General features: G+C 62.9%; 1 protein-coding gene across 1 annotated transcript in view; it reads right to left on the bottom strand.

The window, feature by feature from the left end:
* Nucleotides 1-373: 373 nt before the first annotated feature.
* Nucleotides 374-18,258, bottom strand: part of FGFR2 (fibroblast growth factor receptor 2) — a 72,449-nt gene continuing 54,564 nt past the window's right edge. Inside the window, exons 10-18 of the mRNA XM_081104822.1 lie at nt 12,858-13,009; nt 10,275-10,396; nt 8,920-9,030; nt 8,146-8,336; nt 6,473-6,595; nt 5,687-5,757; nt 4,763-4,900; nt 3,880-3,985; nt 374-678 (exon numbers count right to left, since the gene is read on the bottom strand). Of these exons, the coding sequence (XP_080960948.1) occupies nt 514-678; nt 3,880-3,985; nt 4,763-4,900; nt 5,687-5,757; nt 6,473-6,595; nt 8,146-8,336; nt 8,920-9,030; nt 10,275-10,396; nt 12,858-13,009 (1,179 nt within the window). The 3' untranslated portion in view covers nt 374-513. The remainder of the gene's footprint in view (nt 679-3,879; nt 3,986-4,762; nt 4,901-5,686; nt 5,758-6,472; nt 6,596-8,145; nt 8,337-8,919; nt 9,031-10,274; nt 10,397-12,857; nt 13,010-18,258) is intronic.

Here is an 18,258-nt window from a genome sequence, read left to right as displayed (position 1 = left end):
ATAGCTATTTTTTTTTTAAAAAAAAAGATAAGACCGATTTTCCAGGTGCACTGCGACATCCATTTAAAATCAATACAAAAAATAATTCCTTGTAAATATATAATATATATTTATACATAATTTGCGTCTATGTACATACACCCAGCACCTCTGTGCCCCCCGTGCCCTGTGCGTGCGCCGCCTCCCCTGCTCCCCTTCTTACAACATTCACCACGAGGCCGGACGCGCGTCTGTCTCCTGAGTCCGGCTGGCCCACAGCCGGCCCGGCGGGTGGCGGGCGGCGGGCGTGCGGTCCCACCGCGGCCGTCCGTGGCCCCGGAAACGTCCCTCTTCCCCTGGCGAAGACGACAGGTTTCCGACGGTGTCACCTTTACACGCCTGCCGCCGGCTCTCCCAACGACGCGCCCTCCGGTCCATATGTACAGTCGGAGACACAGCTCCGGAGGAGGCCCCGCTCCGTGCGGCCAGGCTCCCGCGCCGCCCGCCTGCCGGGAGGGGCGGACACACGCCCGCTCAGGTGTCCACGCTGCCGCTGACAGGCGGGTACTGCGGGAGGCAGGGCTCGTAGGGCATGGGGTCCGGGGAGAAGACGGAGTCGTCCCCCGACGAGCAGGAGCTCCTGGTGTCGGGGTAGCTGGGCGAGTACTGCTCGAGGGGCTGGCTGAGGTCCAGGTACTCCTGAGGGGAGGACAGAGACCTGTTACTTCTGTTGTTGTTTTTAAAGATATTCATACTGATGTCAGAGAGGAAGGGAGAGGGAGAGAGAGAAACATCCATGATGAGAGAGAATCACGGATCGGCTGCCTCCTGCACGCCCCCCACTGGGGATCGAGTCCGCAACCCGGGCCTGTGCCCTTGACCGGGAATCGAACCCGGGACCTTCCAGTCTGCCGGCCGGCGCTCTATCCACTGAGCCACACCAGCCGGGACAAGAGAGTCGTTTATCTCCTCGGGTTGGGTACCCAGTGAGGACGCCGGAGGGGCTGCCCAGGCCCAGGTGCTCCTGAGAGAAGGGACGAGAGGCCTTCTATTCAAACACAGGCTCTCGAGAGGCTGGCCCGGGAGCTGGGACGGGACAGGGCACCCTTGAAGGGATGAGAGCCAGCCGCCAGCCGTGCTCCCTGCCCCACCCCACCCCCGGCTGCACAGCAACCTCCTGGCCGCAGCCCCGTCCCCTCTAGGCTGCCGGCCCTCGACTTTGTGTACAGCCGTCACCGGTAGACGCTGACCCGTGGGGAACGGCGAGCCCAGCTGGGCTGCAGGCGCTCGGCCCAAGGACTTGCTCACTCTCCTCTCTGTCCCCTCTCGGGCGCACGGGGCTCAAATTCTAGCCCAGCCCGGCGTGTGGCTCAGGGGTTGAGCGTCAACCTATGAACCATGAGTTCAGGGTTCGATTCCTGGTCTGGGCACAGGCCCGGGTTGTGGGCTGGATTCCCAGGGCAGGGCGTGCAGGAGGCAGCCGACCCGTGATTCTCGCTCATCATTGATGTTTCTTTCTCTCTCTCTCTCTCTCTCTCTCTCTCTCTCTCTCTCTCTCTCTCTCCTTCTCTGACATAAAAAATTTGAGCCCAGCACAATGACAGGGTATAGATGTGGGTCCCCTCTAAGAGGTCCAGGCCATGCACATTCGCTTAACGAATTTCGTTCTATGCCTGTAGTTTCTGGGATAATGTAGGGGGAGCGTGTCTTCACTCGGGGGGATCTCACAGACGTCACTCATGCGCTCGGACCCTCTCTGCCTTCGAAACGCACACAGGGTCCCCCAGACCTCGGGCGGACGCGTGGACATGACATCCACAATGGACCGTCGAGGACAGCTTAGGAAAACAAGTCCTGAAGGTTTACAACGCAAAAGGCTGGTCGCCCCCTGCGGCCAAGGGCGGGCAGGACCCACCGCGGCCGCGATGGCCGGGGACCTGAGAGCGGTTTTACCATTTTTTAAACGGCGAGAGAAAAAGTAAAATCAACAAAAAGACGAAGAATAGCTCATGGCGTCCTGGCCCGTTTGGCTCAGTGGACAGAGCGTGAGCTGCGGGCTGAAGGGTCCCGGGTTCGATTCTGGTCAAGGGCATGCACCCTGGTTGCAGGCTCCTCCCTGGCCCGGGCCCTGGCGGGGTGTGTGCAGGAGGCAACCAATCAATGAGTCTCTCTCACATCGATGTTTCTCTCTCTCTGTCTCTCCCCATCCCTTCCACTCTCTCTAAAAATCAATGGAAAAATATCCTCAGGTGAGGATTAACCAAAAAAATGTTTTTAAAACATGTCTCACGGCTTTAAAATGATATAAAATGACATGTGAGGGTCCATCCAGCTTCCCCAGAACACGGACACGCGTGTCGATTGACGCGGCGTCTGTGGCTGCTTCTGGGTCCCAGGCAGAGCGGAGCTGTGGCGACAAAGACCACGTGGCCCCATGTGGACTCCTACTGCCCCCTTTCCGCCCTGAAACTAGGGAGAGACCCCTGAACAGGAGCCCCGGGCCCCACTGCCTCCTGGGGCGGCGCATGGGGCGTCGCTCCCACACCCGGAGCCAGGGCCCCCCTCCCCCCGTCCTACGCTGAGAGGCGGCGAGAAGTGCAGACACAGCACAGCAGCCTGTCGGGTTGTCAGAAGGGAGCCCACAGAATGCTGGCGGCTGAACATTGAAAAGACAACCCCCCCCCCCCCCACCGCCAGGGCTGGCGAGAGCGAGTCCCATCCGACCGGGCTGCGGCCGCCCCCACAGCCTCCGGGTAACCACCCGGGGGAAGAAGCCGCCACATCAAGCCCGCGCTTTGCTGACGACAATAAAAGTGAAACTTCGTCTTAAATGGAACCGTTTCCCGGAGCATCTGGCAGTGATTTTCAGACGGGAAGAGACTCGGGTTCTGTAGCCGCAGCTTCACCAGGCGCTGCTGTGGCCTCGGCCCGCACGGCCCACGTGAAATGCAAACATGACACGCAGCCCTGAGCCTGGCCATCCGCTCGCTGAGCTGGAGGCTCCGTGACTTCCCAGCCGTCCACGCGCGGCTCTGAGGGGGAAGCCGCGCGTCCCGATCCCACGCCCGGGGCTGAGGCACTGACACGAAACACCACTTGGGGGAGAAGAGGCCGCCCCGCGGCCCCTGCAGGGCACCCGCCCTCCCTGAAGCGCAGCCTCTCCCCTCCCGGCCAGTCAGACGCCCCGACAAGGTGCTGGCTTGTTTCTTAATCGCTCTGAAGCCATGGCCTGTATTATTCAAACATTTAAATCTATTATTTTCTTTCTCAACTCAGACAATGAGGGGCCATGGGCACCGATTCTACGTATTTTCTAGAAAATAAGTATTTTAGCAAAAGGTGCCGGTTTTCCCTTAAACATCCTAGTGGTCACTCGTTATGACACGGTGTGGACATGTATGTGCACACGGATGAGGCCGCGAGCCACACGCCCCGCCAGGCGGGGTCCGGGAGGGACTGACGGTTCCTGTGTTGTCTGAAGCGGGAAGGGCGGGGCCTCCATGCATCACGCCCATCGGGACCTGAGCATCAGCAGCTCGCACCCCGGTTACCAGAATCCACACACATGCATGCACACACACACACATGCATGCACACACACATGCACACGCACACACATGTATACATGCACACGCACGCACACACGCCCCGGGCCCAGCGCCGGAACACCATGGTGACGGGCGGCTCGTGCAGGGCCCGCAGGCTCTGCTTGTGTGAGTCAGACGCTCACCACGCAGCTGAGCAAAACCAGGACCTGGGAGAGCACAGGTGAACCTGCTGACCCCTGCCTGACCCCTGCCTGACCCCTGGCCTGATGATGGACGGCCGCGCACTCGGACAGGGCAGGTGTGTTTACAGCGCGGAGCGCCAGGCCAGGAGCCGGGCACGAGGGCGCCTCACCTCGTTGGTGGTGAGCGTGAGCACTCGGTCCAGGTCCTCCACCAGCTGCTTGAAGGTCGGCCGCTGCGAGGGCACGGCGTGCCAGCAGTCCCTCATCATCATGTACCTGCGGAGAGGCGCCGCCGCGTGAGCCCCCGAAACGGCGCCCACAGCCCTCAGCCCTCAGCCCTCAGCCCTCAGCCCTCAGGGCCGGTCCGCCCGCTCTCAGCCAATCCCAGGGGAGGGCGGGCCAGACACGTCACAAACACCACCCTGCCCCCGCGTGGACAGGTCTCTCCTGGTTTTACAGCCACATCGAAACGCTAAGGAAGGCTCTGGCCACGTTCAATTCTCTGCACGCCAGTGCGGGTCGAGCCGCAGGCAACTGGAGACGACTAGTTCCCTGGCTGAGGGAATGTGGCCGATGTCAAACCACAGCAGCAGTTGGCACGGTCCCAGAGGGGCTGCTGGTCCCAGGAGCACCGGCCTCCACGCGCTGCGCCGGGGCCGGGGACGAGCGCTGAGGGGAGGCCGGGCTGGTCCCCTGGCCCTGTGCTCAGCCGGGCAGCCCTGTGGCTTCCTAGCGTGTGCGTGTGCATGTGCGTGTGCGTGTGCGTGTGCGTGTGCATGAGGGGGCAGGTCTATCTTCCCGCCACTCTGAGGAGCGTCAGCGGCAAAGCCCAGCACACGGCCCACGTCACTCAGGAAGCGGAGCCCTGGCCGGGCAGCCCGACGCCCCGACTGAAAGCTGGCTGCCTGCACCCCAGATGCTGCTCTCTACCGGACAGGCCTGCGGCCGGGTGGAATCTGTCTCCCTCTGGGGGGGAGCCTGGGGCTGGAGCGGGGAGCCCGGGATGGAGGGGGGCCGGGACAGGGTGGAGAGCTCAGGCAGATGCCCCCTTACAGCTCGTTGGTGCAGTTGGCCGGCTTGTCCATCCTGTGCCCCTCCTTCAGCAGCTTGAACAGCTCCTCCACGGGGATCCCCGGGTAGGGCGAGCCCCCGAGGGTGAAGATCTCCCACATCAGCACCCCGAAGGACCAGCTGCGCAAGGAGAGAGCGAGGTGACTCACCGCCGGCCCAGGCCGCCCGCATGCCCGTCCGGATAAACGCCCAGCGGCCGGTGCCTCCTGCAGCCCCCACGTGCCCTCCTGCCCCCAGCATCTCAGGAACAGGACGTGGGGTTCCCAGGGAACCCCGCCGACGGCGGACGGTGGTGGCCAAGCGCCACCTTCTCTCCTCGGGGGAGGTTTGGGATGGTTGAGTGTTTTCCTTCCGTCGCTCTCAACCTTATTCGTCTTCAGTGCGGTGTTTGCAACACGAAGATCTCCACTCCTGGGCCCGCCCCCCCACTCTGCCGGCCACGTGACCGCCCAGGGCTGCGACCTGCCCGGATGGGCAGCGGGCAACACGCGGCCAGCGAGCTGCCCCCCAAGGCTCAGAGGCCGGGCTGCCGCGGAGCCCACAGGGCACGGAGGCTCCCGCCTCAGCCACCAAGGGGGCCGCTGCGGGGGAGGCGGTTCAGGCAGCAGGACCCGGACGTCTCCCGGGCCCGTTCACACCTTCGGCGAGGGAGCCGAGACCACGCCGGCAGCTGGGCCATGAGACCGCGGCTCCGAGCTGCACATCGTGAGTGAAGTCGGGGGCAGGGGCACTCGGAAGCCGGGCCGATTAGCAACAGCCACGGTTACCGGCCTCCTAAGGCCGTCCTGTGTGCGGCCGCCTCCAGCAGCTTCCCTGAACGTGTGGCACGCAGCGGGCGCCGAGGAAGGCGCGGCGCGTACACCGGTTTGCAACTGACGCGGGGGAAGCGGGGAAGGGATCACTTACACGTCACTCTGATGCGTGTACACGCGATCGAAAAGGGCCTCCGGAGCCATCCACTTGACGGGAAGCCGCCCCTGCGCGTGCGGGAGGAAGGAAACACCCACACATTGGAACCCGTTTACACGCAACGGGGACTACACGCAACGGGGACTACACGCAACGGGGAATACACGCAACGGGGACTACACGCAACGGGGACTACACGCAACGGGGACTACACGCAACGGGGACTACACGCAACGGGGACTACACGCAATGGGGACTACACGCAACGGGACTACACGCAACGGGGACTATACACAACGGGGACTACACGCAACGGGGACTACACGCAACAAAGACTACACACAACGGGGACTACACGCAACGGGGACTACACGCAACGGGGAATACACGCAACGGGGACTACACGCAACGGGGACTACACGCAATGACAGGGTGCGGATTCGGAAACACTGAAAGGTCGTCTGCGTGGACCCTCGGGGCTGTGGGCCTCCCTGACCAGCGTCTGGAGGGAAAGGCGACCAGAAGCTCCGGGCCCTGCCGGGGGCTCGGAAGTCTGGACCCAGAGCCCAGGAGGGCGAGAGGCCGCCGACTCTCCGTGCCCAGGAGGCTCGCCCCACGACCCACTAACACGTCGCCGTGGGGAAGCGTGTGAGGAGCCAGACAAAGACGAGGCCCAGGGGCCGGAGGAAGGCGCCCCGTCCGGGTCTCCAGCGCGGAGCACCCATCGTTCCTTCTGGAACGTTCCGGGCCACGCCCCCTCCCCCAGCGGCTGCCTGCACTCACGTTCGTGGTCTTCTTGTAGTAGTCGATGTTGTTGATGTCTCTGGCCAGCCCGAAGTCGGCTATTTTCATCACGTTGTTCTCCGTCACCAGGACGTTTCTGGCTGCTAGGTCTCGGTGGATACACTGAAACGAGAGGAAGACACCCGTTCAGGAGGCTTCAGGCCTGAAAAAGAAACAGACTCACTTCTTGTAACATCTGAAGCCGAACACTCGCCTCCTTTGCAGTTAAAAGTGAGCATATGAGGCCCTTTCGAGAGCGCCGGCCGGCCGCGCCCGCGTTCTCTGCTGCGGCTGACGGCACCGCGCCCCTCACCTGGCTCCGCGCTGACCACCCGTCTCTCCTCCGCGCACCGGCTTGCGGCCGCCACCGCCAGACCCAGAGGCGCTGGCCGAGCGCCCGCATCACGGGCCTCCGCCCCCTGGCCACTCCTCCAACATCCGACCCGTCCCGCCCGCCCGCCCACAGCCGCGACCAAACGGCGATTAGAAAGCAGCCAGCGAAGCTCTGGGAGGAATGAGTCAGAAATTCCCTTCTGTCCCCCCGCCCCGCATTCTCTTCCTTCCGTGGACCCTGGAGGGGGCTGAGCTCAGACCAGGGAGGGCAGGGAGCCCCGAGCGCCTGTGCCGGCCCAGGGTTAGGAGGCCTCTTCACAGTGAACCCCAAGGCCTGGGCCCAGCTCCCCAGGTGGAGAGCTCCCGCCGACACCAGCTCGGAGCGTCTGGCTGGCGTGTGGTCAGTGGGACCCGCGCCCCACGCGCTGGGCTCCGGCCACACATCAGGGCTCGGAGCAGAAACACCAGGACATGACCTCCAGCCTCTGACCTCCACCCTCTTCTCTGCGAGAGCCAATCCAGCCCCCACACACACACCCCAAAGCCGGTGACCCGACCAGGGCTGCCTCGCTCGGTGGGACTGGCAGGGCCATGACCCAGCCTGCCCCGGTGCCGGCAGGGCCACGCCAGCCAAAAGCCTCTCTTCCTTGGGGGCCGGGCGAGTCCCGAGGTGACACCAGGCTCCAGGCAGGTAGGTTAGACTCACCTGAGCCCCAGGAGGTCGCCGTGCAGCCCCCCCTCACCCCCACCCCAGGTGCGGGCTCAATGGCCCCAGGACACCTGGGCACCTGGCTAGCTGCTCCCCGAATAACTCGGATGCTTTGAGTTCCACTGCAGGCGGCATTCCTGGAATGCAGGGCTCCCGGGGTGGGGGGGGGACCCTGCCTGCTCCCCCCATGGGGGCCCCTTGCTAGTCAGTCCGACAATAAACCCCGAGGAAACCCAGGACTCTGACTCAGCACCTCCCCATGATCTCCATTTCCAGCCTCTACACCGTAAACACGACACCGAAAGCCCACGTCCAAACCCCCACCGACCCTGAAACAAGCAAGGCCCACCCACCATCAGAGCTAAAGGCAGTGTGCCCGCTCCCGGCCCTGGCCACCGCCTCCGGGACGGCCACGCCCCCGGGCTCAGGGCAGGCGGCTCTGCTCATCTCACGTCCCCAAAGGTCCCGTGAGGGGCTGCGCGGGCTGTTGACCCCAACGTGATGGACGCCACCAGACTCCCCGGTCACGAGACAGGGCAGGGCCCGGCAGCAAAGGCAGGCCCGGCGCCTGCTTCCCTCCCGTCCAGCGGAACCCGCCCCCCCTCGCCCAGGAGCACGCGGCCGCACTCGCCTTCTGGGAGGCCAGGTACTCCATGCCCCGGGCCAGCTGGTAGGTGCAGGACACCAGGTCCTTGAATGTCATCTGCTCCTCGGGCACGTGGTTGATGTCGTAGGAGTACTCCATCCCGGGCGGCCGCCGCGCCCGCAGGTACTCCCGGAGGTTGCCCTTGGCGGCGTACTCCACGATGACGTAGAGGGGCCCTGGGGGGACAGACAAGCTCCCTCAGACGGAAGGGTTCCGGGTTCGGTGCCGGTCAAGGGCACGTACTCGATCCCTGCACCCGAGGTCACAGGTCGAGGCGCATGCAGGAGGCAAACAACCCATGTGTCTCTCTCACATCGATGTTTCTCTCCGGCTCTCCTCCCCCCTCCACTCCCTCTAAAAAGCTATGGGAAAATAGCCTTGGGCCAGGAAAAGAAAGTATTTTTTAAACAAAAAACCTGGCGTCCTCAACCCCCACCTTCACAGGACACGTCAGCCAAAGCTGAGGGCCTGACTCTGAGAACCTTCTCCCGGCGCACCCGTCATAGAAGCCCCAGGGGTCAGCCGTTCCCCAGCTCCGTGGGGGGGCGCCCCTCATCCCAGGCCCTGCAGGCCCCTCATCCGCAGTCACCCAGCGCCCACCTCCCCCCAGGCCCCGACCCCTGGCCCAGGGACACCACCCTCAGGGGACTGTAAACAGAGCCTCCTACATGCATGTGAGGTGCCCGGGAGCACGTCCCCCATCCCTGCCCCCCAGTGAGGCCGCCACGGCTGCCAACGGGGTGCGAGCGCCCCACGCACCGTCCTGCGTGCAGGCGCCCAGCAGGTTGATGATGTTCTTGTGCTTCCCGATCATCTTCATCATCTCCATCTCGGACACCAGGTCGGAGAGGTCCTTCTCCGTGGCGTCATCTGCGAACGTCAGGGCGTTAAACCCATCCCACGCCTCCCACGGTGGGGGTGGGGGGGAGCCTGGGCTCTGCCACGGCCACGCGGGTATTTACAACATCGTCCCGTTGACATAACTCACTGAATAGAAGCTAATGTGCTATGGCCCAGCCGGCTCAGTGGTTGAGCATCGACCTATGATCCACGAGGATGAACCACGAGGCCGATCAGGGCACAGGCCCGGGTTGTGGGCTCGATCCCTGCTGTGGGGCGTGCAGGAGGCGGCCGATCAGTGATTCTCTCTCATCATTGATGTCTCTCTCTCTCTCTCTCTCTCTCTCTCTCTCTCTCTCTCTCTTTCTCCCTTCCTCCCTCCCTCCCTCCCTCTCCTGTCTTCTCTGAAATCAATTTAAAAAATACTTCTTAGAAAATTTATGTTGCTATGAAAAAGCCCCTAGATGTATTGCATTTGGAGCCCGCCTGTGACCACCTTGGCAGGGCCAGACCCAATGATGGCCGGCCCTCGGGCCGGACGCTCCCCACCCTGCACCCTCGGCTGCGCGGGGAGCTGCCCAGCGCTGGGCTCAAGGTTCAAACAGCATGAGATTGAGTGTCAGAGCCAGAGGGGACTCCCCCACCTTCCTGCCCTTGTGGGTCGGGGGCAAAGGCCCCGGCGGGAACAAACTGCCCGCCCGCGTCCAACGGCCAATGTGGGGTCAGAGGTCAGGACGGGCGTGGATTTAGGCCGCTCGGGCCGAGGCCGGCTCGCTTCCAGCCGAGCTCGCAAATGTGCGGCTTCACTTTGACAAAACTGGCTTTTCGTTTTTATTATTTTTTTGAATCCTCATCAGAGGATACTTTTTCTGTTGATTTCTAGAAAGTGGGGGGGGGGGGGCAGAGGGAGAAACATCGATGCGAGAGACACATCAACTGGCTGCCTCCCGCACGTGGAACTTGCAACAGAGGTACCGCCCTTGACTGGGAATCGAACCCGGGACCCCGCCCTTGACTGGGAATCGAACCCGGGACCCTTGGGTCTACAGGCCGACGCTCTAACCACTGAGCAACCAGCCGGGCAAACTGAGCCAAACTGGCTTTTTTTAAAAAGCGCACACAGCTCAGGATAAACCGTCTCCGAGATGCTGATTCATCCTGCAAACCCCTCACCCCCGAGGTCAGCTATGTGCCCTCTGACCCCCTTCACGTGAGACCAAAGGAACTTTCTCAACAAGGCGTCCCCCCGCCCCCCGCCCCCGGCCCCCACTCACCTTTCAGCATCTTCACGGCCACGGTGACCGCCTCCTTGGGCTTGTCCTTGTCGACTCCCACGGCCTCAGCCATGACCACTTGCCCGAAGCAGCCTTCCCCCAGGGGCTTGCCCAGCGTCAGCCTGCGTGGGGACGGGGATTAGCACCGGCACCAGGCGGCGGGGGCGGCCAGGAAAGGCCAGGACCCAGCAGAGCCGGCTTCCGGCCCGAGCGCGGGCGCTGATCGTATGGAACTAACGCGACGGCCACGGGCCGGGTGTCCTAGTGACGCCGTGGAGACTGTCACGCGGGGACGGCTATTAAGTTCCACATTCGGGCTCCGGTCTGTTTTCCTGACGGAAGGGACCCTGGCCACAGGCGGCCCTAAGAGCCGGCAAAGGGGGGCTCGTTACTACACGCCCGTCATTCAGAATATCCCCGAGAAAGCCTGCAAGCCCACTGCTTCCTTCTTCGTCTCCAGGAAGCGATGTCTTTAAAGTCGCAGTTATTCAAACACCAATGGGTTTTACACTCACATTCTGGGGCCAAGACACAGGCTCTGAATCTTAAATGTATTTCAAGGAATCTAATTTTTCAATAAAAGGAAAAAAAATCTAAAAATTGGGGGGGAGGGAGGAATTTTTTTTTTTATTTTTTTTTTTACATAACAGCCTGGAAAGCCGTATGACGACTCAAAATTATCATGAAGACAGTCCAGAGCGAGCACAGCAAACTAAATTCTCAGCTTGGAAGCGCTGGGCACGTCCTACTAACGCCCACATCTTGTCCCTGGGCCTCCGAGAAGCCACAGGACGAAGCCGTGTCTGAAACACGTGTGACCGTGGCTTCTCACGCACACGCAGTGCGGGACCCGGCGTAGAGAGCGTGTTTGTGGCGGCACAGCCTGGCGTGCAGAAGCCAGGCCAGGGCCCAGGGCGACGGACGCTGCGCTGAGGTCACTCCGCTTCTACGCTGAACTGAAATTAAATTTAATGTCTTGGCAGAAAATAAACATTTGCGTTGGAAAAAGGGCTAATTTATGTCCCAGCGCCGGCCACCCCGGGCGTAACAATCCTCCCTTTGTGCAGCCCCTGCCTCCGTCTCACAGCGGCTCTCAATGCCTTCATTCACGGGCCGCGCTCCGCCCTCGCCGGGCTCCGTCCTGTTTTGAAAGGTTTAGCGCTCAGACTTTCCACACACGGGCCCGGGCGGGAGCGGGCCGCTCGCACCGACAGGCCCGCCCTGGCGACGGCGGCGTCACGGGTGGCAAAGCCACGCTGGGCCCGAGCTGCGAATTCTCACCATCTGGTCCCAGCTGCCCACCGGCCCTTTAATCCTGCCAGACCTGAGGCCCTGACCCTAACTGTCCCCTGTACCTGGGCCCCTGAGCATTAAAGAGAAAAAACCAACATGATACAGAAAAATGTTAGTTACATGCAAACAGGTGGTTAGAATAAGACGGAACTTGGAGACATTGTAGAAAATAGGTCTACCTTTCATCTCGCGCCAATATTCCACCTTCGTGTGGAAATTACCGAAACATCGGGACAGCGGACTGGAAGGGTTAAGGTCTGTGGTCCAGGGCTCCCAGGTCACCCACACGAAGGGAATCGAAGGGCGACGCGCTCGTGGGAGCCAAGAGCCAGGCTCCGTCCCTGAGGGCTGCCCCTGACCTGCTCGTACGGGAACCACGTCCAGAGCATCAGGCATCAGGCATCAGGCACCGCCCGCAAGGTGGCCGGCCTCTGGCGGGCAGGGCAAGGATGCGGGTCCCGCCCCACAAAGCCCAGGACCAGAGCAGGAGCGACCCGCGCCCAGCAATGCCGTCAGCAGAGCCCGGGTGGCCGCCCTCGGATGGAGCCCGCCTGGGGCATCCCTATGTCATCCAACCAGGAGAACATTGGGAATCACGGGAAACGGTGCCGTATCGGAAGCTTTTCAGCCCGAAGGGGCACTAACCCCCAGAAGCAGTAACACTGGATAACGCCTCTTTTTCTGTTTAATCCTCACCCGAGAGTATGTTTCCATTGATATAGCGAGAGTGGAAGAGGGAGGGAAAGACAGAGAGAAATATCGATGTCCTGCATCTCCCCAACCAGGGCCCGGGCCGGGGAGGAGCCTGCAACCGTGGTAGGTGCCCTGACCGCAATCGAACCCGGGACCCTGCGGTCTGCAGGCCGACGCTCTATCCACTGAGCCACACCGGCCAGGGCTGGATAAAGATTCTTAAGACGACACAGTCTACACCCAATTTCTCCAAAGACGTGGACCACAGAGCAGCCTGTTCCATAACCGGAGGGCAGGACAGAGGACTTCTTCCTGGACGGGGCACTCCCGCTCCTGCTGCACTGGACGGGGACTGAACTGCCCGCGAGTTAATGAGAAAAAGAAAAAGCTGACGACGAGGCACCAGCTCGAGTGGGGACCAGCCTGGCTGAGTGGCTCCTCAGAACCACAACCTCACTCACTCCTGCCGGCGTCGCGACTGCAAGATCGTGCAAGTGAGGGTCACGCTCTTGACACGCTCCGTGTCCACCCAGCACCCCTCCTTCCCGAGCCTCCGTCCAGCCTCCGTCCAGCGGACGTGCCCCCCGAGGTACTCACTTGTCTCTGGGGAACTCCCACTTGGGGTCCTCGGGCAGCTCGTACTCCGAGACGCCCGCCAGCATGGGGGTGTCCGCCGCGGACGACAGGCGGGTGGTGATCCGCACCAGGGGGGTGTTGGAGTTCATGGAGGAGCTGGACTCGGCCGACACCTGGATACAAAACCCAGAGACACAGGTGTAACCCTGGCCCCCCCTGAGGGGGCTGGGGGCCGGCCAGAGCCCAGCCGGACCGTCAGCCCTCAGGAAGGGAGACACGAGGGGCTGGACACGGTCACTCCTTCAAGACCCAAACCACCGACTCAACGCCCCTGCCCTCCCGCCTACGGGGGCCTCAATCGCATCCGAATCCCGTGTCCCTAGGGCAGGAGTCCACACGTGGGTGCGCATGCTGCTTCCAACACGACTTGTCCTGCCCTCACCCCAGGACAGTCGCCGAGGACGGGAGACAGCCCCACGGACGTCACTGCTCCGGTATCGCCTGCCCCCGGCCCCAGGACTGCTCTCCCCGCAGCCCAGCCCAGACCAGGGGTCAACGTGGTGGTTCAGACAATCAGCTCTTGGATGGGTTTTGTGTTGTTGATATGTCATGCCGTGACCTGGCCGGTGTGGCTCAGTGGATAGAGCGTCGGCCTGCAGACCACAGGGTCCCGGGTTCGATTCCGGTCAGGGGATGTACCTGTTGCAGGCTCCTCCCTGGCCTGAGCCCTGGTCGGGTGTGGGCAGGAGGCAACTAATCCATGTGTTTCTCTCACATCCATGCTCCTCTCTGCCTTCCCCTCTCTTCCTCTCTCTCTAAAGATCAGGGGAAAACACCCTCGGGTGAGGATTAACCGAAAAAGAAAGAAAAATGTCAAGAGCATCGCCCGGAACTGGCTTGAGGGAGGATCTGAACTGGAAAGGCTTCCCCGCAGCGCCAGGGCCTGTACTCAAGGTCACCTCGGGCCCGGGCGGGAAGGGGGGGGGGTGCTGCTCCGCCCCAGAACGCCCAGGCCCGGGAAGGGGGGGGGGGGGTTCCCCGCCCCAGGCCTGGGAACGCCCAGGCCTTCCATCCGGGGAATCGAGGGCCTCTGGTCAACTTCGGTTTCAGAAACTAGAGCCTTGAAGACGCGGGACGAAGAGTCAGGAGAAAGAGAAACACACCTTTACCCACCATCACCTGGGAAGGCCCCTCGCCTTCCTGGGAGCGCACGGCTTCGCGGAGGCGTCTCCCCGGCCCTCACCCGTGTCGGCCACGGCTGAAAACCGCTCGTTTCTTAAACACAGCCCTTCCCCGAGCTGGGCTCCATGAGGGTCCGTGCACGGCCCCCTGAAGGCCCCCTCTGGGGACCACACACCCCCCGGTCCAATCAGGGGCTGCCTGGTCCGCCCACCCCCCACCCCCCACCGTCAGCCACGACCAAGGCTTTGGCCAAGACAGTGGGACCATGGGGTTCAACGTGACCCGGCAGAGCGGCTCCCCGCCCACCTCGTCCTGCCCCCGGCACACCTGCCCAGGTCAGCCGTCCTCCCTCTGTGCCCACCAACCCCGTCCACGGCAAGGAGCAAAGGCGGGGCCAGGAGAGCGAACTGATGGCCAAGTGTCACAGTGGACAGAGCGCCGGACTGTGGACGGAAGAGCCCAGGTTCCATTCCCCCAGGGGCACACTTGGCTGCAGGCTCGATCCCTGACCCAGGTCGGGGTGCGTGCAGGGGGCAACCAATCCGTGTCTCCTCACATCGATGTCTCTCTCTCCCCCTCTCCCCTCTACTCTCTAAAAATCAATGGAAGAATATCCTCGGATGAGGCTTAAAATTTTTTAAAAGCTTCGCCGTGTTGGAGGAGGATTAGGAGTTGAGGGCGGGGCAGAGCATGTCTCCTCCAGGCCGTTTACGTGTCGTCGCCAGGCCTGCTTCTCCCCGAACCCGGAGACGGATCTGGCCGCGTCGGGGGATCGCTTCTTTCCTTCTTGGCCCCAAAGCACCTCCTCCTGTCAGACGCCCGGGCCAACCCCAGGGCTTCCTGTGTGTCTCACTGAGAAGATGCCCTTGATGGTGGTGACTACGTTATTCATAAACAGCAACGCTGACACGCTAACACGCTAACACACGCCTTCCCACACGGACCCTGTGGCGCAGGTGTGTGAGCTGCGTGTCCACGGCCCCCCTTCCCGGATCTCTCCGCCATAAATCAGGCTTTTAATGAAATGCGCTTTCCGTGTATTTCCAGAGCCCATATGGGGGATTAAGCAAGGAAGTGGGTTTTTTCTTCTCTCTTTAAGGGGTCACCAAGACACCGTGTTATCTCCTTCTACCGGGTTAGGAGGAGCAGCCGGCGGGCACCTCACAGGGCACAGGGCGGAGATGCCAGGGCTGGGGGCGGGGTGTCTGTGTGTTTATTCCTGAGGACGCAACACCCCCGGCCACACAGGCCCCCGAAACCCTGGCTCGGGCCGAGAATCTCCGTTCGCCACCCAGAGCGTGCGGCCTCCCAGAGGCCGAGAGGACACGGCCAAGCGGGCGGAGGGCGCGGCGCCCACACGGGAGGGCAGGTTTCCCGCGAAGCCGCCCGGCCACTCGCTGCCCAAGTGCCTCTGCACCCAGAGCTCCCGTGGCCGGGGAGGGGGGCCGGGGCGTCCAGGGTGAGGCTTCGGGGTGAGTGAGTGAAGGTCTGACCACGTGCAGCCGCCAACGGGAAGTGACCGCTCTGTCCGCCGTGACGTCGTCAAGACGCGCCCGGCCTGGCGGGAAGAGGCCCCACCCTGCACGCGCCGTCCCACCGACCGGACGGACACGCCCCGGCCACAGTCCCAGCTGCGAGGCGGGCAGTGAGCCTGGAGCCCTGGCCGCTCGGCTCCGTGGACAGAGCGTCGGCCGCGGCCGGAAGGGCCCATCGGGCGTCTCAAAGCCTCCTGGGAAGTAAACGCAGCTGGACGTTCCCCCCTGGCACCGGAGGAAAGGCTTTTGGGGGGAAGAGGCCGACATGTCTGACGAGTGTCAGTGCGTCCAGGACAAGCTGGTGACCGTCAAGCAGGAAACTCAACAGGACCGGTTCCAACAGCCACCGCTGAGCTCAGGGTGCATGGGGGAGGGGCGGGGGCGGGCCAAGCAGGTAAGTTCAGGCTCCACCAGGATGCACCCTGTGGGGAGGGGGAGGGGGAGGAGGAGGGGGGGAAGAGGGGGGGAGGGGCAAAGGCCTCCTGAAAGGTGGCCTCGGAAAGGCCCAGCGACAGGCTGTCCGCAGGCATCCGGTTACAGGCTCACCTGCCCAGGTGAAGGCACGCCTGGCATCCCGGTGGAATGTTCTCTTTCATCAACGCATCTGCCGGCCTCTCTGGGGCCTTCATTCCGGCTCCAGGCCAACAACCTCGGTCCCAGACGCCTGACAGGCACCCCCCACCCCGCGGGCCGAGCTCAGGGACCAGCGCTCCTCACCAGGAACCGCGCAGCCCAGCGGACGGCCGCGAGGGGCTGAGCGGGCAACATGCCCCCAAACCAATCAGTCTCCCCGACATTTATCCTCCGGGGACTGGCACTTGCCCGCCTTCCTCTGCTTTCTTATCCCGACTCCCCGACCTACGCAACGGGCGACCCCATTTCAAATGGACCCTCCACCGCCCGTCGCCTCAGGGCCAGTGGGGAAGGTGACAGGCCGTGTCCTCCCGGGGTGAGACCAGGCACTCGGAGACCAGAAGAAAAGAGGAAGGAGGGAGGGAGAGGGCGGGGGAGGGGCCCTCGAGGGGGGTGGGGTGGCCGTAGGTGGAGACAGACCGAAGGCAGGCCAGCGGCCAGCGGCGAGAAATGAAGCCGACAACTAGGGTCCAGTCGGGTTGAAGGGCGCCTGCCCCTTCACAGGAAGTAAAACAGTTGCAGAAAAAAGATGATGAAATAATTACGGGCGCTGGCTGAGCGGCACCGAGCGACAGGGGTCCTCCGGGGGGGCGCCCGTTAGAAAAGGGGGGCCCGGCAGCACGGCTCAGGGCGGAGCATCGACCTGTGAACCGGAGCTCAGGGTGCGATTCCGGTTCGATCCCGTCAGGGCACAGGCCCGGGTTGCGGGCTCGATCCCCCGTGTGGGGCGTGCAGGAGGCAGCCGGTCCATGACTCTCTCATCGTGAATGTCTCTCTCTCTTCCTCTCCCTTCCTCTCTGACATCAATAAAAATATATTTTAAAAAAATAAAGAAAAGCAGAAGAGAGGTGGGAGCACCACCCTGTCACCTGCCCAAGCCCAGCCTCTCCTGCTGACGCGCAGGAACAGCGCGGGGGGGGGGGGGGGGGGGCGGGGGAGCGGGAGGGTCCCCGAAGGGCACTGGCCAGCAGTCCTGAGGGCTGAGCTCTCCCTGCGGGTCGGTGCTGCCGTGGCCGTGGACGTGGCCGGAGACAGCAGAGGTGTCACTGAGAACAACGCCTTCCTTCTCGGGGGCCCAGCAGACGCCCCCCCTCGCTCTCCGTGCAGCCTGAGCGCTCCCCGCACCTCACACGCCAAACCCTCCCTCGGCCCCAGGGGGAAAGGCCTGCTGGCGACGCCTTCAGAGCTGGGAGCACGGAGCGGCCCTGGGAGGAGAGCGGCCAGGCCCCGCCAGGCCCCGCGGCCTCGGCCAGAACGTGTCACGGCACCTTCGGTCCTGGGAGGCGCCCGGCTGGACCGACCTCTGCAGAACCGGAGGCCTCGCTTCCATGGCAGACGCCTGGCTCCACTCCCGGCCTCGACAAGCCCCCCGTGACCTCTGTGACCTCTGCCAACACACCCTGACCCAGGGCCAGGGCACGGGCCATGTGACTCGTTTCAAAAACAATTACCTTTATTGGAACCAAGTTCCAAGTGATTCAGGAAACAGTGTGCACGGACATCTGTCCGTCCGCCCGCCCGCCTCTCGGACACGGAGGAAGAGATGAGGGCTGCCTGTCGCCAGGGCACAGGGCCCGCTCGGCCCCACCTCCCCCCTCTCCCCAGAGCAGCACTAGGCCCACCAGGGCTCGGCCAGCACGCGGGACCCACGGACGCCCCCGCACAAGGTGACCGACAGCCTGGTGCCTGGTCAGCAGAGAAACCACGCCAGCCCCAAACCCACGGCCACACCCTGACCGACTCCAGTCACCACACACACGCGCGCACACACGCATACACACGCGCACGCATACACACACATACACACACGTGCACGCATGCACGCGCGTGCACACATATACACACAAACACACACGCATACACACGCGCGCGCATACACACACGCACGCATACACACACATACACACACGCATACACACACGCACGCGCACACACGCACATACACACGCGCACGCATACACACGATTCTATTTTAGGGACCGGAGCAGGGGAGCCAAAGCTCCGTCTGGAAAGACATCACGGCCGGTTTAAATCAAGCAGTAGCTCAACTGCACCTCGGGGACCCAGGTTTC

Source organism: Myotis nattereri (assembly GCF_964212035.1).
Source record: "Myotis nattereri genome assembly, chromosome: 13".
Lineage (NCBI taxonomy): Eukaryota > Metazoa > Chordata > Mammalia > Chiroptera > Vespertilionidae > Myotis > Myotis nattereri.
Note: the sequence above shows the minus strand (reverse complement) of the source record. Positions and strands in the feature narration are given on the sequence as shown.